Source organism: Rhinatrema bivittatum, chromosome 7 (assembly GCF_901001135.1).
Source record: "Rhinatrema bivittatum chromosome 7, aRhiBiv1.1, whole genome shotgun sequence".
NCBI classification, from domain to species: Eukaryota; Metazoa; Chordata; class Amphibia; order Gymnophiona; family Rhinatrematidae; genus Rhinatrema; species Rhinatrema bivittatum.
In genome coordinates, this window is record NC_042621.1 from 120,223,882 (window position 1) to 120,249,561 (window position 25,680).

At 42.6% G+C, this 25,680-nt stretch overlaps 1 protein-coding gene across 2 annotated transcripts in view; it reads right to left on the reverse strand.

Annotated features, from left to right (window-relative positions):
• Nucleotides 1-1,839: 1,839 nt before the first annotated feature.
• The window catches only part of ANAPC16 (anaphase promoting complex subunit 16), a 46,432-nt gene continuing 22,591 nt past the window's right edge, over nt 1,840-25,680 (reverse strand). For both annotated transcript variants that reach the window (XM_029609033.1, XM_029609034.1), the window contains 2 exons: nt 18,249-18,323; nt 1,840-2,181 (listed from right to left, as the gene is read on the reverse strand). In XM_029609033.1, the coding sequence (XP_029464893.1) occupies nt 2,060-2,181; nt 18,249-18,323 (197 nt within the window). In that variant the 3' untranslated portion in view covers nt 1,840-2,059. The remainder of the gene's footprint in view (nt 2,182-18,248; nt 18,324-25,680) is intronic.

Here is a 25,680-nt window from a genome sequence, read left to right on the forward strand (position 1 = left end):
ACAGGGCTCTTCCCTTTCCCCTACCCTGTTTAATATATATTTACTTCCTTTATGCCAGCTGTTAAATAGCCTCAACCTCACCCATTTTATATACGCGGACGATGTGCAAATCATAATCCCCATCTCGGACCCAATCTCCTCAACTCTAAATTTCTGGAACGACTGCCTACATGCCATAAACCAGCTCCTCTCGCGTCTCAACCTGGTCCTAAATACATCCAAAACAGAACTCCTGGTTATCTCCCCTAGTGATAACCACCCCTTCACCAATAACACAATAACCCCACTAGCAAGCCATGTCAGAGACCTTGGGGCCACCCTTGACTCTAGAATGAATTTCAAAAAATTCATTAATGCTACAACTAAAGAATGTTTCTTCAAGCTACAGGTCCTGAAGCATCTAAGACCGCTTTTACACTTCCAGGATTTCCATTCTGTGCTTCAAGCAATACTGTTCTCAAAGATCGACTATTGCAACGCTCTTGTACTCGGTCTCCCCGCCTCTTCGACTAAACCTCTACAGATGCTGCAAAACGCAGCGGCCAGGATCCTTACAAATACACGGCGCAAGGACCACATCACACCTATCCTAAAAATCTTACATTGGCTTCCTATTCAATATAGAATTCTGTTCAAAGCTCTCACTATCATCCACAAATCGGTCTACCAACAATCCACTCTCCAACTCACCTTCCCTCTTGAACTACATACATCCTCAAGACCAATAAGAACTGCCTACAAAAGTAAGCTCAAGGCCCCTCCCAACAAATCATCAATCCACAACTCCATTCACAAGCGAGCACTTTCGACAGCAGGTCCGCTACATTGGAATTCGCTTCCTCAAGACTTACGCCAGGAACAATGCCACTCAACCTTCAAAAAAAAAACTTAAAACCTGGCTGTTCACACAAGCCTACCGTTGAAGGAATCCATTCAACCAACTCTGTCTCTCACCCTTCAACCCACCCTTTTTCCCTCCCCTCACTCCCAACCTTCTCCCTTTCCCCCTCAACCCCAATCCACACTTTTTCCCTCACCCCCCCTCATCCCCCGCCACTCCTCCCATCAGACATACCATGTATATATCCGCTGATTATAATCCTTGTTTCTGCATTACTAATTTGTTGTTTTGTGTTAATGTATGGTTTAATTTTAACTTATTGTTTGATTACTCGATCTCCAATTTCTGTTATAGTTTAATTCTTTCCTATCTTCCGACATCCATGTTTTTACTCTCCCTGTTTTAATGTAACTTCTCATTTCTACTTATACGTTAATTGGTTTCCCCATGTTCTAATGTAAACCGGTACGATAAGACCTGGTCTTGAGTGTCGGTATAGTAAAAGAAGTTAAATAAATAAATAAATAAAATGTACTTTTAGAGAAAGTAACTCAGTATTTTTTTGTTCTAAAGAAAACTGACAAGTTAGTGATACCTCCATCAAACCCTCTTTTGGAGAGAGGATGGAGAGATTTATGGATAATTTCCTCTACATGGCTGTGGCTTTCTGTTTTCATGCAGTCCTCTAAAAACTGCCTTGCAGCCTGATTAATTTGGGGAAGTCCCATTTCGGCAAAGCAGATCAGCACAAATAAGCTTTGTTATGCATCAAACTCAGGGTTTCCCCCACAGCTCCTTTCTGTTTCCTTGTGCTCAGGCCTGAATAGGTGAGGCCTAATATTGCAGTTATATTGGAAGAGCGTTCCTACAAAGATATAGCAGGAGATTGTGGCATCTGCAATCTAAAGTACACCAGTAAAATTGGCATATTCAGACACACACATTCAAGCCGTCTTAAATGAAAACCTCCTCCTAAGAAAAACTCCAAGAGACCAATAGATTATTCTCCATTTAATTTATATTATGATTACATATTCATTGCACTTATTTACAACAAAAATGAACTCTATATTTTTAGATTAAAAACTAATAGTGTAGTGGGAGGCTTCTCCTGTTGACATTTCCTTGCTATAGGTGGCTTTCTGCAGGCACAGGTCAAGCATGTGCAGTTCAAAGAAAGGTGGCTCCTGCCTACGCCACCTACACCAAGCCCCATTATCATTTTCCGCTTGATGATGGGGTGAAGCCCAAAAGTTGCTCAATAGGAGTGTACCGCCATTCATCCGCCTCCAGCTCCTCTACCAAACCCGCTAGTTTTTCCATCCGTGCCACTTGCTGGTCTGTCAACACAAAGATGACACAAATGGTAAGTTTCCAGAACACCCTTCCTTGATGAAGACTTGAGCTGATTGGTTCTAGATACACATGAAATAGGAGTATCCCATCTTCATCCTCCCCACTTTCATAAATGCAGCCCTGTTTCTCAGCAATGGCGACATCAGTGTACCCCTAATCCTACTGTAAAGGAGAACCAGCATCTTAACCCAGGCTGTACTCATGCAGGCTGTTTAAGGCAACAGAAATAGAGTGATCCAATCAAAATGTTACTTTAAGGAAGTTTTTATGCTTACAGGGGTAGATTTTATAAATCTGCGCCTGCGCAAACAAGAGTACGCAGGATTTTAATAGATATGTGCGTAGCCGCGCGTATTCATTAAAATCCGGGGTCGGCGTGCGCAAGGCTGCCCAAAATCAGCAGCCTGTGCGCGCTGAGCCGCACAGCCTGCCTCCGTTCCCTCCGCCTCCCCCCACCTTCCCCTACCTAACCCACCCCCCCAGTCCTATCTAACCCCCCCCTACCTCTTGTTGTACAGGTTACGCCTACCCGAAGCAGGCGTAACTTGCGCGCGCCGGGCTGGCCGCCAGCGTGCGATTCCCAGGCCCGGGAGCCGTTTCGGAGGCCTCGGCCACACCCCCGAAACGCCCCGGGCCAGAACCACGCCCGCAGCCCCGCCCCCAAATGAAGCGCCGCCACGACACGCCCCCCCCCCCCGACACTTACACGCGCTGCCAAGCCTACTCAACATAGGCTCGGCGTGCGCAGGGGGTACTTCGGCCAGGTTTTCGGGGGGGTACGCGCGTACCCCTTTGAAAATCTGGCCCACAGTGTGTATTATTAGACACAGTGGGGCGGATTTTAAGAGCCCTGCTCGCGTAAATCCGCCCGGATTTACGCGAGCAGGGCCTTGCGCGCCGGTGCGCCTATTTTACATAGGCCTACCGGCGCGCGCAGAGCCCCGGGACTCGCGTAAGTCCCGGGGTTTTTCGAGGGGTGTGTGTCGGGGGGCAGGGCCGATCGGCGCGGCGTTTTCGGGGCGGGACGCGGCGTTTCGGGGGCGGGCCCGGGGGCGTGGCCGCGCCCTCCAGAACCGCCCCCAGGTTCCGTCTCGGCGCGCTGGAGGCCCGCTGGCGCGCGGGGATTTACTTCTCCCTCCGGGAGGCGTAAATCCTCCGACAAAGGTAAGGGGGGGTCTAGATAGGGCCGGGGGGGTGGGTTAGATAGAGGAAGGGAGGGGAAGGTGAGGGGAGGGCGAAAGCAAGTTCCCTCCGAGGCCGCTCCGATTTCGGAGCGGCCTCGGAGGGAACGGCGGCAGGCTGCGCAGCTCGGCGTGCGCCGGCTACACGAAATCGGCAGCCTTGCGCGCGCCGATCCAGGATTTTAGCGGCTACGCGCGTATCTACTAAAATCCAGCGTACTTTTGTTGGCGCCTGATGCGCCAACAAAAGTACGCTAAGGCGCGCTTTGTGAAAATCTACCCCAGTGTCATCTCAGCCTCTTTGGCTAATCTGAAATCTGATATGGCAATTCACCTCAAATTGCCTTAATTTGCACTGCTACAACCCATAGTTTCTGTATGGAATATTTATTCTTAGAGTTAAAGTTGTTAGAACTCTCGATCTATTTAGCGTTAGGCCCTGAGGGGCACCTTATTTTGAAGAATTACATAGCGATATTGCTGCTATCTATAATTGTTTACACCTCTGCATTGTGATGCTACAAATAACCTGTTTGTAAGCTAAATTTCCAATATGCTGTAGCCTGTTTTCAGTCAATTTCCGTATTCAAAAAGGCAGGAAAGAAAGCAAAGAAATAAGTAAATATGTAAATAAATAAGATCATATGTAGTATCTATATAAGAACATAAGAACTGCCATGCTGAGTCAGACCAATGGGCCATTGAGCCCAGCATTTTGTCTCTGACCGAGGTCAGTCCAGGTCACTTGGAAGCGAATCTTAATGAGGAGATTCATTCCATTTTGGCAATCCCCACATCTATCTGCTAATAACTGTTAATGGAGCGGTACACCAACAACTTGGCCAAACCATTTTGTTCCAGCTATACTATTAGTCTTGCCCATATCCTCCCATCAAATTCCACAACAACTGCACATTTACTGAAAAAAAGTCTCTTCAATTATTTTAAATCTGCTACCTGTTAAGTTTCATGAACTGTCCCCTCATTCTAACTGTTCCCCATCAACTTGTTCCATGTCACTCATGGTTTAATAAATCTCTATAATATTCCCTTCTCAGTTGTCTTTTCTCTAAACTGAAAAACCCTAACCTGTTAAGCCTTTCTTTCTATCCCCTTTGTCATTTTTGTTACCCATCTCTGTACCTTTTCTAGTTCTGCTACATTTTTCTGAGATGAGGCTCCTAGAACTGCATACAGCATTCAAGATGGAATCAAACCACTGATTTATACAGAGGTGCTATGATATTACGCTTTATTCCTGTTGAAAATAGTCCGAAAATTTTATTTGCTTTTTTTTTTGAACACTACTGCACATGAAGCTGATGATTTCAATATATTGTCCACAATGACATCAAAATCCTTTCCCAAGAGGTAACTCCTAATATGGAGCCAGGGCCAGCGCGTCCATTAGGCGAACTTCGGCGGTCGCCTAGGGCGCCGAGCCGTGGGGGCGCCGAAGAGCAGCCACGTGTTGCCGCAAGCGGGGCCTATCCTGCTCGCAGCAAAGAGAAATAGAGACTGTGCTGCTCGCGGCCCTGAGAAGCACACAGTCGGCTCCGAAACAGGTTGGGGGGGGAGGGGGCGGCAGCGCAAGGGTCGTCTAGGGCGCCCAATACCCTTGCACCGGCCCTGTGTGGAGCCCAACATTGTGCACATATAGTTAGAATTTTTTTCCCAATGTGTATCACATTGCATTGGTCCACATTACATTTCAGTTTTAGGGGATCCAAGTATGGGGGCTGAGCTATGAGCTGAGAAACATTCTTCTTTAGCCTTTTGGCTGAGAATCTGGAGGGGGGAGGGAATGAAGAGGGTGGCAGGAAGACCAGTTAATATCCTGCTACTTGTCCCCACTGGGGACAAGATGATGTAACAGCTATTGCCAAACCCAAAGGATTAAATCTCCTGCCAGATTAAGAACCACAAGAACATTTTTCATGGTCAAGCGTGATGCTTTAACGGGCCCAGTCAGCCAAGCTGAAAGGAGAATTTGAATTGCAGGAAACGTCACTGATGATGTGCATTATCATTACAAGGTCATTGTTCAGTTTTGGTTTTTGTTACTTCTTTTGAATTATAAACACACAGCAGATAAATATTCTTATTGTAATTAGTTTATACTGAACAGGGCCAGTAGAAGCACAAGGTGGCCACCGGTCTGGAAGCGGCGAGGGCATGGCTTCTCCTTCTTCCCGCCCATGTGGCCCGGAAGAGGAAGTGGTGGGTCTGCTCGGTTGGAAAGAAGGAGAGGCCATGCAGTCACGGCTAGAAGCAGGAGAAAAACAGCGTGTCCCTCCCGTTGCAGGAAGAGGCAACATTGATCCTGGGCCTGTATGGAGTTGGAGCACCGGAGAAGCAGCAACAGCGCAGAACCCACCCTGCAGGTGTAGAGAAGCATCAGCCCCTGTGGCCTCAAGAAAGATGAAGAATCCCGTCTGCCGCGGGGGCTGAAGGAGGCGGCTGCCACTGGATTTGGGTTTCTGATGGGGAGGGGGAAGGAAGTGAGTGAGAGAGAATGTGTCTGTGTGGGTTATGTGTGAGAGCATGTCTGTGTGAGTATTACAGCATGTACTGTGATTGAGCATGTGTGTATATATGAGAGAGAGGACAAAGATTGTAAGCAACAACCCCTCTCCTCTCCCTTGCTAATCCACGACAATCTCAAGAGCATCTGGAAATCCAAAGATCTCAGGTATGGACAGCAGGGGATTTTTTTTTAGCCTTTTTAAGATTTGGGTGGTGTTTGTATCTCCTGTTTTAAAAATTTTATTGGGCTTTGTAAAATTATATGAGTTTTAAATTATTGGATGGTATTCTATTTCTCAGCTGTTTTGAAAGATTATTTTTATTGGTATGGTTTTACTTCTATTGATGATTTATATTTCCTGATTTTAATTTATTTAGACATTTTATATACCGTTATTCCATAAAATGATCACAACGGTTTACATAAGTAACATTTATCATTGTCAATCAGCAAATATTGATGGATTACATAGGTGGTATTCGTAAGCAGGGATTAACATTTCTCAAATTAAAATGTAATGTTCTAAAACATATTAGATTGCTTACTGATGATCTAAGACTAAAGGCAATAAATCAGGAAAAACTATAACAAATATCATATAATAGTCTGTACATTGTCTTAAGATTATTGTGTTCTCTCATGCTTTATTCCTCATGTTTTAAATAATACCTCTTGACTCTCTTGTTATTGTAGTTCATTTCATTCTTTTAGGTTAGGTTATATGCCTTTCTGAATAGCCAAGTTTTTAACTCACATTTAAATCTCTTTCTATCTGGTAACAGATGTACATAAGAACATGCTATACTGGGTCAGACCAAGGGTCCATCAAGCCCAGCATCCTGTTCCCAATAGTGGCCAATCCAGGCTATAAGTACCTGGCAAGTACCCAAAAACTAAGGGAATGGTGAATAAAATGGAAAATGTCATAATGTCTCTGTATCGCTCCATAGTGAGACCGCAACTTGAATACTGTGTACAATTCTGGTCGCCGCATCTCAAAAAAGATATAGTTGCGATGGAGAAGGTACAGAGAAGGGCAACCAAAATGGTAAAAGGGCTGGAACAGCTCCCCTATGAGGAAAGACTAAAGAGGTTAGGACTTTTCAGCTTGGAGAAAAGACGGCTGAGGGGGGATATGATAGAGGTCTTTAAAATCATGAGAGGTCTAGAACGGGTAGATGAGAATCGGTTATTTACTCTTTCAGATAATAGAAAGACTAGGGGGCACTCCATGAAGTTAGCATGTGGCACATTTAAAACTAATCGGAGAAAGTTCTTTTTCACTCAACGAACAATTAAACTCTGGAATTTGTTACCAGAGGATGTGGTTAGTGCAGTTAGTATAGCTGTGTTTAAAAAAGGATTGGATAAGTTCTTGGAGGAGAAGTCCATTATCTATTAATTAAGTTGACTTAGGGAATAGCCACTGCTATTAATTGCATCAGTAGCATGGGATAGTCTTAGTGTTTGGGTACTTGGCAGGTACTTGTGACTTGGATTGTCCACTGTTGGAAACAGGATGCTGGGCTTGATGGACCTTTAGTCTGACCCAGTATGGCATGTTCTTATAAACTGTAATACCTTTATTCACAAGTCATCCTTTATTTTACATTATTCCCCCATCCCACCCCACCCTCCCCTCCCAACCCTAGCCTTCCTTTTCACATCTTACTTCAAAAACTTCCAAAAGAGAAATCTAAACCATAAGAGTGTAAATCCAAACTTGAGAGGCAGCAGCCAATAGCAGTCATGCATCTGATCTTTCCAATCAATAAAGGATTGCCAGGACTGCTCAAAATTACCTAACCGTTTCTTTCTCTTTGCTACTAATTTATTCATATAATAAAATTTATTTAAACGAAGACGTAGGCTTGCCAAAATAGGTTAAGGTTCCCTCCAGGAATGCCACCTCACATCTGGCTGCCAAAATAACTTGGTGAGTCACAAATAAATCTGATCTTTTTCTCTTAAAGTTGAAGATATTTAACAGAAAAAATACTGGGTCTTTCAGAATCACCTTCCCCACTATATCATACACCAGCTGTAATATTGCATCCCAAAATTTCTCCATGCTCACACATTCCCACATGTGTAGGCAGGTTCCCTGCATCCCTTAATCTCTCTAATGTATGTCCTCAAGTTGTGGAAACAGCTTGTGTAGATGAGCCGGAGTCATATATCACCTAAATAAAATTTTATAACCATTTCAACAATATTAGCTAATATCAAACTCGTTTTCACATGTAAAAAACATAAGTCGCACTTATAGTCTTCCAGTGCCGGACCTAGATCTCTTTCCCAGGTCAAAATGTAAGATGGCTTATACGTTAAATCTCTGTTTAGCAAGGTATATATTTTAGAAATATCCCAAATTACTTTATAAACCTGTCTACAATATCCTTCAAAAAGAGATTTACCCTTCACTAAGGCTTCAAGTACCTTCTTCGTCTTTTAACCAGTGCCTAATCTGCAGGTAAAAATAGTAATCAGCAGCAGGCAATTCAAAATCACTCCAAATTATATCAAAATCTACAATCCGATTTCCATCCCTCGCCTGTTCTAATCTAGAGCATCCTTTCTCTCAAAGGATGTTTTATGAGAGTATTTCTTATCCCCTATTAAGTCTACCTTCCATTTGTCCCCCAAATCAAATAAAAGTGCTATGACCGGAGATATCATCCTAGATAATATTCTCGCTCCCCTAGGAAGCCAAACCATGACTTCTGGAGGTATCTCATTTAACATTGCCTGTTCCATACCAATCCATCTCTTACTTCATCCTCCTCTGTGTCACTCTAGTACCACTTTTAGTTGAGCAGCCACATAATCCCATTGTAAACAGGGTACCCTCACAACCTTAGGCAAGTACATCACTCGTCTCGCCACCCTGGGTGGTCTCCTTTTCCAAATGAAACGGAACAATTTATGTTGCCACAGAGCAATACATCCTTTAGATATAGAGACTGATAAAGTTTGGAATAAACAGGAATTTCTAGGTAAAATATTAATTTTATAACAGCAATTCTGCCTAGCCAAGAGAAATAACTCCTCTCCTACTTCACCATATCTGCTTCCACTTTCTTCCACAATTCCCCATCATTTAATCCAAACAGATCCTTTCATTGGGAGCTAATTTTCAACACCTAAGTACTTCACCCCGTTAGTAACTACATTCATTTTATATCCTGAGATCTTACCAAATCTCTAACTCAGCCAACAAAGCATGCAAAAAATGTTCAGTTCCACTAAAGTAAAGAGAACATCAGTAGTAAACATGGAGAGTTTATAGACCTCATGCCCACCCCTAAGACCCTGAATTGAAGCTACATTCCTTATTCTGGCAGCTAGGGGTTCCAAATAGAACGCAAATAGCAATGGGGATAGGAGGCATCCCTGCCTAGTGCCCCACTCAATCTGAAAAACTCAGTCTTAATACAAGCACTTGGTTTGAGGTACAATTTGTTTACCCAACTTAAAAAATCCCCTCCCAAACCCAAATTTTCCAACACTTTAAATAAATACTCCCAATGGTCCACATCAAAAGCTTTTTCAACATCAATGGTCAACAAAATTGCCGGACACTGTGTCTGCTGTGCCCACCAAACCAAATTAATTACCCTCCACACATTATCAGATGCTAACCTCCATGGAACAAAATCCATCGGGTCTAAATAAATCAGCTCTGGTGCTATAACTCCCAATCTCCAATCTCCAATCCTCTTACCCCCCCTTTCCCCTTTTACCTTTTCCCTTCTACTCTCCTTAAGAGTTTATCAAGTAATCACCTGATAAACCACCTATCCCAAGTTGAACAGCTGTCATATTGTTTATCTATTCTAATTTATAGTAAAGCTAAATATTGTTTATCTATGCTTATCTACTCTAAATTATTGTAAAGCCTGTTGCTACGTTACGTTACATTGTGAACCGGGGTGATGTTTTTAACGTGCCCCGGTATATAAAAAACTCTTAAATAAATAAAATAAATAAATCTCAGTGCCAATATTTTAGCCAAGATCTTCAGGTCTAGACTGATTAAAGAGATGGGTCTATAGAACCCACATAGTGTACAGTAATCCCCGCTCTATTAGAATCTTCTGCTAAGTTATTATCCAAAAACCAAAGAATTAAACATAGCAGCCAATGGAGCTGCAATAACTGATGACACTGACCTATAGAAACCTGTAGAAAACACATCTAATCCTGGGGCCTTTCCCTTTTTCAATTCCTGAATTACTTGTTGAACCTCCAACACTGATATTTCCTTATTAAACCGTCTTTGTTGCCCTACTGTTGCTTGGGGAAATGAGATCTCTTCTAAATACCCTTCTATATCTTCTATTTTAACATCACTCTGTTTTGCATACAGCTCCTGATAGTGAATGGTTCTCCCAATTCTAATACAACAGGAAAAATGATTTTTGAAAATGAGGGTATCTTTGATTTCAATATCTGGTTCTGAGTGATACGTTCTTTCAGCTTCCTGGCCAACAATCAACTCGCCTTATTGCCCCCTTCAAAGAATTCTTGTTTATACACTTTATCCAATTGAAAAAGTGTATCTCCCATCTCTAAATTCTTCAATTCAGATCATAAGGCCTCCAACTTAGCACCTATCAGGGGAGACGTGCTCCATTTATGCCATAATTCCAACTTGCCAATTTCCAATAGAAAGTTCAATTTAAGCTATTTTTTTTTGTTTTCTCACCTGTGAGGCTTGTGCAATAAGCTTCCTCCTAGCTACAGCTTTTAAACAATCCCATAGGACCACTATTATCATTATCTCTTAAATACTCCTCTAGTTCCAATTCTAATTGTATACAATATTCTTGGTCCTCCATAAGGCTTTCATTGAGCCTCCAAAATGTCTTCCCCAAGTGGCACCCCAAATTCGTTATAGTCATCCAAACTGATGCATGATCTGACCATGTGATCAGACCTATATCTGTCTTCCCCAGCTTATTTACTAAAGATTTATCTACCAAAAACTAGTCTATTCGTGAATAATCCTTGTGAGTCTTAGAGAAGAAGGTGTAATTGTGATCAGTGGGGTACATAAGCCGCCAAGCATCAACCAGTTCCCAATCATGCACCCACATATTTATTTTTAACCGTGGCAGATGCAAAATACTGTTGGGGAAAGTGCTGCATAGCCATTAATCTAATTTTTTTCTTTAGATGGGTTTCCTGGCGTAACACAATATCTGCATGGATCTGCATTGCATCTTTCAAAAAAGTTTCTTCTTCCCAAATGTATTAAGCCCCTTTGCATTCCATGAAAAGAACTTATTGACCCCATAGTAGTATTTTATAGTCAGCCCTTTTACTACATGCCCAACAAAGTGAAATAAGTACTCCCTCACAAAGTGTCAAAATGTACTACCTCTGGATTTCCTATCACTTTCCATAATTATTTATTTATTTATTTATTTGAAGCTTTTATATACCGAGGTTTAGCGCATGCCTTCACCCCGGTTTACATTGAAACGAAACAATGGTACATAGAACAAGTAGTGAAACAAAAGTATATGCATATAGCAGGTCATGGAGCAGGTTGTAACAGGAAATAACTAAAATAACTTAAGCCAAATAACGAAAATGAATATAGAAACGAGAAACGAGGAAGGTATATACAAACTCGTGCTCTAAATACAAGAAAGTATGAGTGGGAAATGAAGGAAAGAGGGGGGGAGGATGGCAGTGGGAGGAGGAAGGGGTAAATATATGCGGAAAAGAGAAGAGGGGAGAAGGAGGGGAAGGTGTAAAGCATCACAATTGTAATTTGCTTAGATCATCATTGAAAGTCTGGCAGAAGATCCAGGTTTTCAGTTCTTTTTTGAATGATTTATTTTCGATGATATTGGTGAGGTAGCATGATAGGGCATTCCAGAGTTTTGGCCCCGCTATGGAGAGAGCTCGATTTCTGGTGTTCGTAAGCTTTGCCATGGGATATGTGGGTATTTCGAGTAGTCGTTTGTCAGAAGTTCTGGTGTTCCGTTGAGGTTTGTGGGGGTGGAACATTTTACTGACTTCGGAGTTATCTGTATTGTGTATTAATTACCATCACAACCTTACAGTCACCTCTGTCAATAACCCTTCTTCTTGAGGAATGACTTCACACATACCAGCCACACACCTACTATCCCCTCCCCCGCTAGTATGCACACAGTATCTAAATAACAACCCCCCCAAAAAACAACTACTATTAGCTTAACTATAGGCATACAAAGAGAACTCACAGTCCATCACGATCCAAAGTGACTACTGCCACTAATCTCAAAGACAAAGCTCAGCCTTTATGTTCCAAGGCCTCCGCACAGTCTCGTCAGACCAAAGAAATTTTTTGACCGTGCTCATGTCACAATCGATCCTAAAGACACGGCACCACCCAACTTTCTCCAAAGTCTTCTTCCACCCGATTTCACTCTCTTCCACCTTCCAGCTGGCTCTTTAGCATAAGGTGGCGAGGAATGGCCCTGGGCAGCCTCCACTCGCTTCAAAAGGCCCGCTACTTGTAAAATCTTAGCTGCTTTGTCTACCCTTTGAACTCTCAAGGTGACTCCATTGATCGAGAATTGTAATCCAAATGGAAAAAGCCATCTATATCTGTGGTTATCTTTCCTCAGTATCTGTAAAATATTTTAAAATTATCTTTATTTCCTAATCATGACTAGGAAAATCTCCACCTTATGACTATGCCACTGAAAGTCTTAACTTTTTTGCTTGAGTCAAGCTTTTTTTCTTTAATCAAATATTTATGGAAACACACCACAATGTCTGTTAGCTAGGGCCTGATGAGCTTGGTCAAATTCTATCTTAGGGAGCCTCCTATGCTTCCTCCTTTTCTCCCAAAATTGCTATACAAATACTATTTGCCACTTTAGCACAGTCAACGAACTTCAGCTCCTCAGAGAAACCTCTCAGGTGGAGATTACCTCGTCTGGATCTATTCTCCATATCCTCGACCCAAGGTTTTAAATTTGCCATTATCCTCTCTCAATGATTTTATCTTTCTGAGCCTGTTCCCAGACTGCTTCCTGTTCATCCAACCTATTTTCTATATCTTCCAAATGTTCACCTAGGTCTGCACAATCTTTGTGCAGGTAACTAAGCATAGACAAAATTTCTTGCTTCAGAGAACCCATATCGTGTTGGAGCTCATTAAACCAACATTGAAAGTCCGCCCTGGTAAGCGTTTCAGACCCAGACGCAGCCACCAACTCTTGAAATGTTGTGTCATCCTTACAGTTGCCCTTCTCGGCACCATCTTCTCCGGCCTCCACCCTGGGTGGGTTCTTGTTTCTTCTCGCCGCATCGACCTCGTAAGAATATTGCTTTAAATTCACCACTTTCTTACTCAACGGCATGGCTCAGACTCCTGAAGGTCACTGTGCGGGTCATGGATGCTTTTAAGTGATGGACTGTGGTAATATATGGAAGATTTGAAATATTGGGGTTGGAAGCAAAGCCCTTAGGCAGCCATCCTTGCTTGTGATGTCACTTTCTCCAGCTCAAAACAGCTTTCTGCATACAGGTGAAATTAATAAAGAGCAGACTTTTGTATTATGTAGTGCAACAATGGAAAAGTAAACATCATTCCTCACAAAACATCAAGCATTAAAATCAAGAAATAAAACATTCATAATATTAAAATCATACTAATAAAAAAAATAAATGTTAAAACACCAACATCCATCCAATAATTACAAATTTTTAATACATTTTCCAAAACACCAATAAAATATTTCAAAACAGCTGAAACATCAAACGCCACTCAATAATTACAATAAAAAGGATTTTCAAAACTCCTGCTCTCCATACCTGGGATCTTTCGATTTCCAGTCATCCTGAGATTGTCATGGTAATCCGGAAGGGCGGTCCGCACAAACATTATCTTCTCTCTCTCACATGCACAATAACACATTCATTCTCTCACACACTCTCTCGCATATACATGCCTATTCTCTCACACATACTCCCTCTCTCCCTCACAGACACATTATGTGTGTGTGCGCTTGTGAGAATCTGTACGTGACACATAGGCTTTCACAAGCACTCATATTCACAAAGGCACACAAACACATGCTCTCACACAGGCACACACACAAGCAGGCTTCCAATCTTTCTCTTTCACATACAGGCACAACCTAAAGCAAGCTCTCAATCTCTCTCTCTTTCTCACAGGCACACACAGACGTAGGCTCCCAATCTCTATCGCTGTCTCACAGGCACACACAAACAGGCTCCGAATCTCTCTCTTTCACACTGGCACACTCTTAAGCAGGCTCCCTCACACAGATAAACACAAAGCAGGCTCTCAATCTCTCTTTTTCTCTCACAGTCACACACCCAAGCAACTCTCCTGGTCCCGCCGGGCCTCTTTCTTCTTGGCTGCAAGCGGGATGGACTCTGCTCCCAGTTCTGCCAGGCCTCTCTTCTTTGGCCGCGAGTGAGATGGGTTCAGCTCGCAGCCTCTCTGAGCTTTTTTCTCTCTCTTCAGCTGCAAGCAGGTGGACTCCACTCTTGACCTCTCCTGACCTCTCTAGGACTTTTGTTTTCTTTTTTGGCCACGAGTGGGATGATCTCCACTCGCAGCCCCAACAGGCCTTTTTCTTCTTCTTTGGCTGCAAGCAAGTGGATTCCATTCGTGGCCTCTCTGGGCCCTTTTTTCTTTGGCCATAAGTAGAATGAACTCTTCTCAAAGTCCTGCCAGGCCTATTTTTTCTTCTTTGGCCGCTAGCCTCATGGCCTCTCCAAGCCTTTTTTTTTTCTTCCTTGGCCACGAGTGGGATGAGCTCTGCTTGTGGCTCCACTGGGCCTCTTTCTTTTTGGCTGTGATCGGTTGGATCTGCTCATGGCCCTGCCAGTGTGTCGGGTGGAAGGCAGCAGGAGTCACTTTAGCCAAACATCATTTCCTACTGCTACTGGGCTGGTCTTGTGATAAGAACTATGAGACTGGCCTTGCAGCAGCAGCAGCAGCAGCAGCAGCAGGAGATGACGTTTGATTAAAAGTGACTCTTACTGCTGGAGGGAGGGTGGCTAGGGTAGGGAGGTGCATCACCACTGATCAGATCAGGTACGGGTTTGGTTTAACCCTGCCTGATCGATGTTTAAAGTTGGGATGGCACTTGCCACCCCGTAGTGACACCTATGGGCTGGGGATGCACTGAATCCCTTGAAGGCCCTGATGGCATGCCACTGCAAGCAAGGTAGCAACATTACCATAGGAGAAAGGACGAGGGAAGGGAGACCACCACAGCACAATAGGATTTTGCTGTGGCACACCAGTGTGCTGCAGAACAGTGGTTGAGAAGCTCTGCCATGTTAATTATAGTTTACAAATTTCCAATAGCAGGTCCACAATTTCATTTCTCAGTTCTTTCAGCACTCTGGGATATATACCATTTGGTCCAGGTGATTTGCTACTCTTTAGTTTGTCAATTTGCCCTAGTACATCTTCAAAGTTCACTGAGATTGTTTCATTTCCTCTGAATCATCACCTTTGAATATCAAAGGTGTATTTGTATATTTGTTTAATTGTTCAATCTGTTTGATGTAATTTTCTGTTCCTTGTTCCGTGTAAACCGAAGTGGTATGCACTAGTGCATGAACTCCGGTATATAAAAGCCTTTACATAAATAAATAAATAAATAAATAAATCATTTCTGGCATGAATATCTCTATTAAATCTTCCTCACTGAATAACAAAGCAAAGAATTCATTTTCTCTTTGCTATGGCTTTGTCATCCCTAAGTGCCCCTTTTACCCTTTGATCATCTAATGGTCCAACTGATTCCCATACAGGCTTTTTACCTCAAATGTACCTGAAAACGTTTTTATGAGTTTTTGCTTCCATGGCAAGCTTCTTTCAAAATTTCCTCTTTGCCTTAATCGATGCTTTGCATCTAACTTGCCAGTGCTTATGCTGTTTCCTTTTTTTCTTCATTCAGATCCCGTTTCCATTTTTTGAAATATGTTCTTTTAGCTATTACAATATCTCTCACCTCACCTTTTAACCATGCTGGTAGTCATTTAGACTTTGTTCCATCTTTTCTAATGCATAGAATACATCTGGGCTGGGCTTCCAAGATGGTATTTTTAAACAACGTTCATGCCTGTCTAAACTCTTAAGCTTTGCAGTTGCTCCTTTCAGGTTTTTCCTAACCATTTTCCTCATTTTATCATAGTTATCTTTTTGAAAGTTAAATGCTGTTGCAGTAGATTTCTTTAGTGTCCTCCCCCCAGTTAAGTTAAATTTGGTCACTATTGCCAAGCTGCTCCAACATTGTTACCTCTCGCACAAATCCTGTGTTCCACTAAAGACTGGGTCTAAAATAGTTGCTCCATGAAGCAGTCAATTTTTTCATCTAAGAACTTTACCTCTCTAGAATGTCCTGATGTTACATTCATCCAGTCAGTCAATACTGGGGTAATTGAAATCCACTATTATTACAGTGCTGGTGATTTTGTTAGCTTCCCTAATTTCTTTCAGCATTTCATTGTCTGTTTGTTCATTCTGGCTAGGTGGATGGTAATACACCCCCATTGCTCTTGTATTCCCCTTTTCACCTGGAATTTCTATCCATAAAGATTCAACATTGCATTTTGTTTCCTGCAGAATTTTTACCCTGTTTGACTCAATGCCCTCCTTCACCTATAGTACCACTCCTCCGACAATTTGATCCATTCTATCATTTCAATATAATTTGTACTCTGGTATCACAATGTCCAATTGGTTATCCTCCTTCCATCAGGTCTCTGAGATGCCAATTATATCTACCTTTTCACCAGTGCTGTACACTAACTCTCCCATCTTATTTTTTAGACTTCTAGCATTTGTATACAGATGTTTCAAAGTCTGTTTTTTTGTTTGTATTAACAACCTGCTTATCAACTGACAAGGGTAATTTGGAATCTTTCTTTTCTTTACTTAAAGACACATGGTCCACTTTGGCATTTATTGCAACCTCTCTACTGGGATGCCCTAATTTCTCTGTTCTCTTAGTATCCTTCAAAGATACATCATTCTGAACCATGCACTTCTGAGCGACTGTCAGCTTTCCCCATCATCTAGTTTAAATGTTGCACTATCTCCAGCAGCTGGGTTCCATTCTGGTTAAGGTGGAGCCCATCCTTTTGGAAAGGACCTCCTTCCCCAAAATTATTCCCAGTTCCTAACAAATTTAAAATCTTCTTCCCTGCACCATAGTCTCAGGCACACATTGAGGCTCTTGAGCTCTGCCTGTCTCTGGGGTCCTGCAAGTGGAATGGGGAGCATTTCTGAGAATTCTACCCTGGAGGTTCTGGATTTCAACTTTCTACCTAAAAACCTAAATTTGGCTTCCAGAATCTATGTCATTGGTATCCATATGTACCAAGACAGCCGACTCTAAAATCCTATCTATGTGATGCGTGTGGCTTGCCACCTTCACACCAGGCAGGCAAATTATCAAGTGATCCTCACGTCCACAGCCACAAAAAATGTACACACAATAGCACATTAACATGCATACATCTGAATTCACCTTATTATACTGGCCCACAATGTGGACCTGGATTGGTTTTTTTTTCAGTTTTGATTTTACACATGCTAGAAAAAAAACAGGGTCTTTTGTGTCTGTGAACTGCATTCTGAAATGCAAATATTTATCAGAAATAAGAAAAGATTTGCCGAAAGTGTTAATGTTCACAAGTTTCACACTTGCGCTGTGACTGTTTCTAGAGTTTTCTCTGAGAAGCCTTCTCCAGTTCTCTTTATACTTTCAATCCTATTCCAGGTCCCATACAGCATCATATGTTTTGTTTCCTGCAAAACTACCTACTATGAAGAAGTTTCATAAGTACATCGTTCTTAATCCTTCCTGTTCTGCCAGCCTACAGCAGTTACCTAGTGCAAGGAGAAGGAAGTAAGGCCATCAAACACAATTCTTGGCCCTTTTTCCACATTCTGCTTTCTCTTTTCTTCACCAGCTACTGCACTAAATGGCTCAGGCTATAGTGGCAGAATACTCTTTACAGCCTAAGCAATGCCAGTCTTGAACCAATTTACAGTACTGGTACAAGAGTAATCTTTGTAGCTTCTTTGCAGAGACTATGAGCATTACCTACTAAGTATCTCTATCCTTAGCTGGCTCCAGGAGCAGGAACCAGAGAATGCACCTAAACATGGATAGTCTGCATGACACTGTGGTACCATCTCATTTAGTATATTCTCAGCTGGCCTGGAAAAACAAGGTATGCACTACCTTATGTATCTTGCCAAATTGTTTGGGTCCCTGTTCCTGCCTCTAGATCTGTCCTTACATTGCTAAGTGTACAATTCTGGACTGCAGGATGTGCTCACCATGCTTTACTTGTTTCAGTGTGGAGGCCACCTGATAGCTGAAGACAGACTCGCAGAGGAATCGCTCAGCGCCATCTGCAAAAACACAAGGAAGAAATATAATGGCTAGGAAAAACTATGCAAGAGATGCAGCAAGAACCTTTAGCACAGAAATGAAAAGGATTGCTATGTGCTAAGAAACTGAAAAGACACGCAATGCCCAGGATCAGCCACATTTTGTACCATTTCTAGACCTGCCAGGACTATCTCCTCCAGAATTTCAATGTGATATACACTGCACTGAGCTTCCAGACTCTTCTGAACTCTTTACCTTACAGGATTTGTGGCATTTATTTATTTTCTTTATTTGATTTGATTTATAGTTCACTTTTTTGGCACTTCAAAGCGGATTGCATTCAGGAATGTTTCGTATTTCTCTGCCCCTAGAAGGCTCACAATCTAAGATCTAGATCATGTGCAGGCTCCATCTCCACATACAAACAAACCAAGGTGTATAGAGCTGACACTTAAGAGACCTTCATAATTGGGGGTTCAAAGCATTTGCTAAATATTTGTTCCCTATAAGAACTAAGACTTAATGTAATGATTCCTCCCCTATATTTGAAATGTAATCATTGGTTTCAATAATGTCCCCCCAAAAAGTTCTTTCATGCTTTCTAATAGCCAATACATTTATTTTAATAAATATAGTCACTTATCTTCACTGCTGACAGAAATATTCAAACCCATTCAGTGAGAAGAGTCACTGTAGAAAGCTCCCAAACTGAAACCATACAAGCGCCGGATTCACTACGTGCTTCAGGTCTTCCTCAGGGCATTGGGTTTTTTGAACAGAACCCCACCTTGAATCTTCCATCATTTCATTAGGGCATTTTTTTTTTTAATTTCAAATACAGGGGAGGATCAGTTATGCTAAATGTCCCTAGTTCTTATAGGGAACAAATATTTAGTGAATGCTTTGAACCCCCAATTATAACGGTCTCTTAAGTTAAGTGCCAGCTCTATACACCTTGGTTTGTTTGCTTTAAGCATTGAATTTCACTTGGATGTTTGGTGGTATTACAGGGTTGTGCATCTCCACCTATGCTAATTACACTGTTGAAAAACAACCTCTCTCACAGGCTGGTGTCAAAGCAACAGTAAATGCTTTTAGGAGTAAATTTTCAGCATGTCACCTAACTTTGAAAGACTGCACAGGTGCACTTCCTACTACACCCATTCATCTTAGAAACTTAAATATGCGTGTGTAGTTTCCAATCACACCCCAGGAACACCACTTTTCTAAGCTGCTAAAAGTGTGAATGTGTTATGAAAGCATACCTGTACTTTTAGATCACTTCTTCTGCTCTTCAACTTCATTCCACTGACTAGCACGATTCAGCATTCCTGAGCTGGCCTCAGCAAGGCCCCACACTGTGCAGGGTTGTCCTTAAGCTGGAGGCGCAAGCTACCCACTGTTTATGCTTCGAGCACAGATTCTTATAGAAGCAATTCTGGAGCACTGGGAGCGGGAAAGTTTATACTTCGCTCCCGGCAGGGATTATTAGATATTGGAGAGGGGGGGGGGGGGGAGGTTCTGGCCCAGCATTTGCAATTTGGGTGGGTGGTGGTATTCAGGGGAGGCGCTTAATTTAAATCAAGTTACAGAGCCTGAAAAGAGGTTGGAGGGTCAGACCTGTGGACCCCAAGACATGACTGGCAACATTTGAGGGGAACAGGAGGCGGATGGTGCACAGTCCGACAAGGTCTTATCTGAAACTTGTGGTAGAGAGGGAGAGAATCGGGCCACCGGCCAATTTACTGGGTTTTTTTTTCAGAGGCGTGCTACTTATCCAGATATCTTTTTTTTTTTTTGTCAATTAGATTTTTATTAACCATTGAAAACATGAAACATAACATTTGACAGAAAATATGACAACAATGGTATTCATTTGTACAACAATTCCAGAGTGTCTGGGAAATGAGATTGCTTACATTTAGCTATAAGTCAATAGGTACGAAATACTGTAATTCTGGACCAAACTTGTAACCTCTAGAGGGAAGGCATCTTAGAAAACATTATCAAGGACACTGCTGTATATCTTTGTAACACCTTTAACCCATATGCATTACCCCCCCGTAAAGAACAAGCGAAAATACAAAATGGTACTACATGTGTTTGTTCACTCTCCACTTCCTGTATGGCTCCCACACAGCCATATGTTTGGGCTGGTTCCTATGTTTTTGCGCCGTAAGTTTATACAATTCCATCATGACATCAAGTTTCCGTATTAGCAGGGATAAATCTGGTACCTGGCTACTCTTCCAATGGGCTGCCAGCACACACCGGGCTGCAAGTAAAATCTGTTGTGTTAGTAACCATTCATGTGTAGTGCCAGCCACTGGTGCATTAAGCAAGGCCTGTTCAGGGGACAGATCGACAGACCGCATAAACATCTCCTGCAGGACAGATTTCACTAAATCCCAAAATCGCTGCACTCTATCACACCGCCACCAGAGGTGAAAAAAGGTTCCACTCTCCCCACATCCCTTCCAGCAGCTCGCAGACGGTAACAATTTAGCCTTCCACAATTTATAAGGAGTACAATACCATCTGAGGAGCACCTTGTACCCGTTCTCCATCCAGATATCTTTGAAGATATCCAGTTAAGTAGCTAGTTATCTAGCTACACAAGGCTGGTTAATTTTAGACCTGCCGTGATAAGTGGCTCAATATTCAAAACCTTGCCACTTATCAGTTATCCGTCTAAATGGCTTTGAATATTGACCTCTCCATTATTTGAATGCACCTGTGGCAGTACATTAACACTGTGCTGGAGTATTCCCTAATACCATGCTGGGGCAGTAGATTAGATGGAAGAGTGGCCCTTTCTACTATACTGGGTACTGGAGCAGTGGATACTCAGTGGGAAGAGTGATCCCTGACACCGTGCTGGGGTACTGGCTTACAGAGAGGAACAGCCTCCAACACTATGCTGGGGCACTGAGCCAGGGCTGACTCAGAGAGAAAAGAGTGTTTGATTTTTTTCTGAGTTACCACCATTATTAATGTGGATTTTTCAAAACAGCTTTTTTTTTTTTGTTAGCACTAAGGCAAGTTACAACAATTGCTTTTCCCCATATAGTGGCACAATCATTAACTAACCCCCAAATTAAAAAATCAATCTGTAAATGCAATAGGCTGTCTTAACACATCTTGATTCTATCCAGGACTAGGTACCCGGCCAGAATTTATCCGGATTAAAAAAAGGGTGTTTCAGGGGCGTTCTAGGGAGAGGTTACGTTATCTGGCTAAGTTAGCTGGATAATGTTAGACCTGCTCAGAAGCAGGTCTAACATTATCCAGTCTTGTGTGACCGCATAACGTGCTACTTAACCGAATATCTTTATCGATATCTAGCTAAGGACATAAGAACATAAGGACATGCCATGCTGGGTCAGACCAAGGGTGCATCAAGCCCAGCATCCTGTTTCCAACAGAGGCCAAAACAGGCCACAAGAACCTGGCAATTACCCAAACACTAAGATCATCCCATGCTACTGATGCCAGTAATAGCAGAGGCTATTCCCTAAGTAAACTTGATTAATAGCAGTTAATGGACTTCTCCTCCAAGAACTTATCCAAACTTTTTAAAACCCAGCTTACACTAACTGCACTAATCACATCCTCTGGCAGTGAATTTCAGAGCTTAACTGTGCGCTGAGTGAAAAATCATTTTCTTCCATTTGTTTTAAATGAGCTACTTGCTAACTTCATGGAATGCCCAGAGGTCCTTCTATTATCTGAGAGAGTAAATAACAGATTTTCCATTCCCTTTTGAATAATTCCTAACATTCTGTTTGCTATTTTGATCGCCACAGCACACTGAGCTGACGATTTCAATATATTATCCACCATGACGCCTAGATCTCTTTCATGCGTGATAACTCCTAAGATAGAACCTAACATTGTGTAATTACAGCAGGGATTATTTTTCCCTATATGCATCACTTTGCACTTGTCCACATTAAATTTCATCTGCCATTTGGGTGAAGGGTCCCTTGCTCCCCACAATCGTATTAAAGGTGGGGGAAGGGGGTGAGGGCCCAGCTATTTAATATACCCTTGAGGATGAGTGGGAGGGAAGGGAGGGGCCGCCAGATGTTATCATTGCTGATACTCTGGGACCATTGGGGGGTTCTGGTTAACATTTTTAAGAGTGAGAGGGTGAAGACGGCATGGCCCGACAGGACCTTTAAAGATATTTGGTGGGGTTGGGGTGTGGCCGAGGGAGGGGATGGCCTGCTCTCTTTATTTAATACTTTTCAGCCTTTGACAGCACGACTTAGTCAGATATCGTTAAATATATCTGTTTAAGTAGCTTGTTCCCCAGCCATATGAGGCCAGATAAATTTATAACCTAACCAGCTACATTCAAACATAGCCGGTTAGGTTTCAAAGTTATTCAGCTACATGTGTGTGTATTTATGAGAGGGATAGAGGAAGCCTGTGTGAAGGCCTGAATGAGGAACAGGTCAAACTGTGAGAGTGGAGGGTAAGGGATGGAAATAGAATGGAAGGACTTGAGCGGGGGAGGGGAAAGATAGTGGAGAGCGGAGGAGTTGGGGCCTAAAAGGGCAGAGTGAAAGAGGCCAGGGGAGTAGGGAGAGAGGTGGTAGGTCCACTCAGTGTACTTCTAGGGGAATTCTGCTCAAAATATTTAAAACTGCATCTTTGAGTAACAGCTTTTCTGTATTGTATTTTAAATTAATTACTTAAAATAATACAATACACATCACAGTATTTAACTAATATAAAAGTATGCAGAATGTTGCAGAGTTTTAAATTCTTGTGCGCAGAATTCCCCCAGGAGTAAATATACAGCTGTGCCCAAGTCTGTATTTGAAATTATTTATTATAGATGACATCGGGTACAGTTTGCATTAAAGTTTTTTTCAAGTGTAACTCTATACTTACTGTAATCCAAGACAGGGAAAAAGTCTTTCACTCAGTTTGGGTGTGAGGTTTTTTTTGTTTCAAAGATAGAGAAACTACTTTTAGTCGACTGATATTTTGTTGACGAGTTCTGCAAATGTTGCAGAACAAAACTACTACTATTATACAAAGGAGCAGATTTTTAAAGAAGCGCGTGCATACACACAGGACGCGCCAATTTTATAACGTGTGCGCCGGCACATGTAAGTTATAAAATCAGTGGGCCGCATGCATATGGACGCTGGATTTTGTAATCCATGTGCGTATGATGAGCAAGTGGTGCACGCAAGGGGGGGTAGACTTAAGCAAATTTCGCATGGCGACGCATCACGTCCTTCCCCAGTTCCTTCCCAGTCCGCTCCAATTAACTTCCCTACCTAACCTCCCTTCTCTTCCCTTCTCCTCTCCTCTCCATCTTCTAAACCCTTTCTCCTACCTTTTCTAAATGTTATTTCGTTGCTTACTGCTCCGTTGGAGCGCCAGCAATCCCTTCTCTGGTATAAAAGCAAATGGCCGCTGTACCGGCCACCTCCAGCCCCGCCCACCCCTTTATCTGGGCCTGGCACTTCGGCGCGAAACAGGGGTTACGTGCGTGACTGGGCCTTGCACACGCCAGCGTTTCTTCAAAGAGGCAGATGGGAAAGTAGTTGGCAGGGGAAGTAGGGTCCAGTGAAGAATGTTTTGGAATGGTGTGATAACACCATTTTTGAAGGCAGTGGTAATGTTTACAGTGGAAAGTGATAGACTAAGGATGTAAGAGACAGAAGGGTGATTGCATGAGAGACAGAACTGAGAAGAATGGGAATGGAATCAGAGAAACATTTAGTGATTTTGGAAGTGGACAGAAGTTGTGCAGTTTCCTTTCCTGTGATTTGAGAGAAGGAAGAAAGGGTAGCAGAGGTGAAGTGAACAGGAGTGAAGTGGTAGAAGTAGGAGGGGGAAGTGTCTGGTGAAGAACTCAAGATGAATCTTGTGAACCCTATCACAGAAGAAATCAAGCACTGTCTGAACAGACAGCAAAAGGGAAGCAGAACAAGGAGGGAACTGAGCACAGCAGAAAGAATATAGAAGCTGGATGCAAAAGTGTCTGTCCAATAGACATAGTAGGCTTGCTCAGCAAGTGCAACAGCAGACTGGAAGGAAATGAGCATTCATTTGAAATGTGGGAGGCTAGCATAGGAACGAGATTTTAGTCAGATATGTTCTGCAGCTGCAGGAACACAGGAAACAAACTTCGGCAGCCAGCCAAAGTTGGAGTTTGGCACAATTACAAAACAGGAGAAATAGCTGAATGTAATCTGCTTTGAAGTTTCTAAAAGGCAGAATATAAAATAAAATAAATAAAGAGTGGAATGAGCGTGTCTAAAGCAGAGGGGAATATAGCGTCATAACAAGAAACAGCTTCATCAACTTACTGTGACAAGGTAGTGGAGGACAAAACAGATTAGACAGTAGTGGTGAGGATACAAGGTTCAACAGCCAGGAGATTCCTAATGGCATAAATGACGAGAGACTGTTGGGGAGGGAGAATGAGTGAAAAAGTTATGAGATAATAAGAAAGGGAAAAAAAAAAAGAGGTGGAGAAAACTGAAAGAGCAGCTGGAAAAAAGAACTAGATCAAGACAGACAGCGGCTATGTTATTGAGGGGAGGCAGTAGAGCATAGGAAGGTAAAAAGAAAATTGGCTCTTCCCTGCTAATTTTCGTTCCTGTAGTACCACAGATCAGTCCAGACTCCTGGATTTTGCGTCCCTGCCAGCAGATGGAGACAGAGAAAGTTTTACTGATACTGCTACTTAACCAAGTGTGCCACCTGCAGTTCCTCAGTATTAGTCTGTACCCAAGCCAAAAAAAAAAATCTATCCAAAACTTTCAAAACCACAAAACTCTTCAACTAATTGCTCTTATTTAAACAATCCTGTATTTCACACTATAAAACCAGAATGAGCAGACAATTCGCCCCCTCTACCAATTGGGCGGGTTCCGGACTGATCTGTGGTACTACAGGAATTAAAATTAGCAGGTAAGAACCAATTTTCCTTTCCCTGTACGTACCCAGATCAGTCCAGGACAGCTGGGATGTACCAAAGCTCCCTATTCAGGGAAGGACCTGTAGAGTCCCGCTCGCAGAACACCTTTGCCAAAAGATGGGAAAACCGTATTCCCCAAATTCAGCCGATAGTGCCTTGCAAAGGTATGTAGCGATTTCCAGGTCACTGCTCTGCAAATCTCCCGCTAGTTGAGCCTCTGCCCACGCCCTCGCCTGAGAATATGTAGATTGAGCACACAAGCCCTCAGAAACCAGGCGACCCTTACTAATGTAAGTGGATCCAATAGCTTCCTTAAACTATCGTGTAATAGTAGCCTTAGATGCCTTCAAATCTCTTTTCAGCCCACTCCACAGAACAAAGAGATGATCAGACCTCTGGAAGTCAGTCACCTTGAGATATCTCAAAAA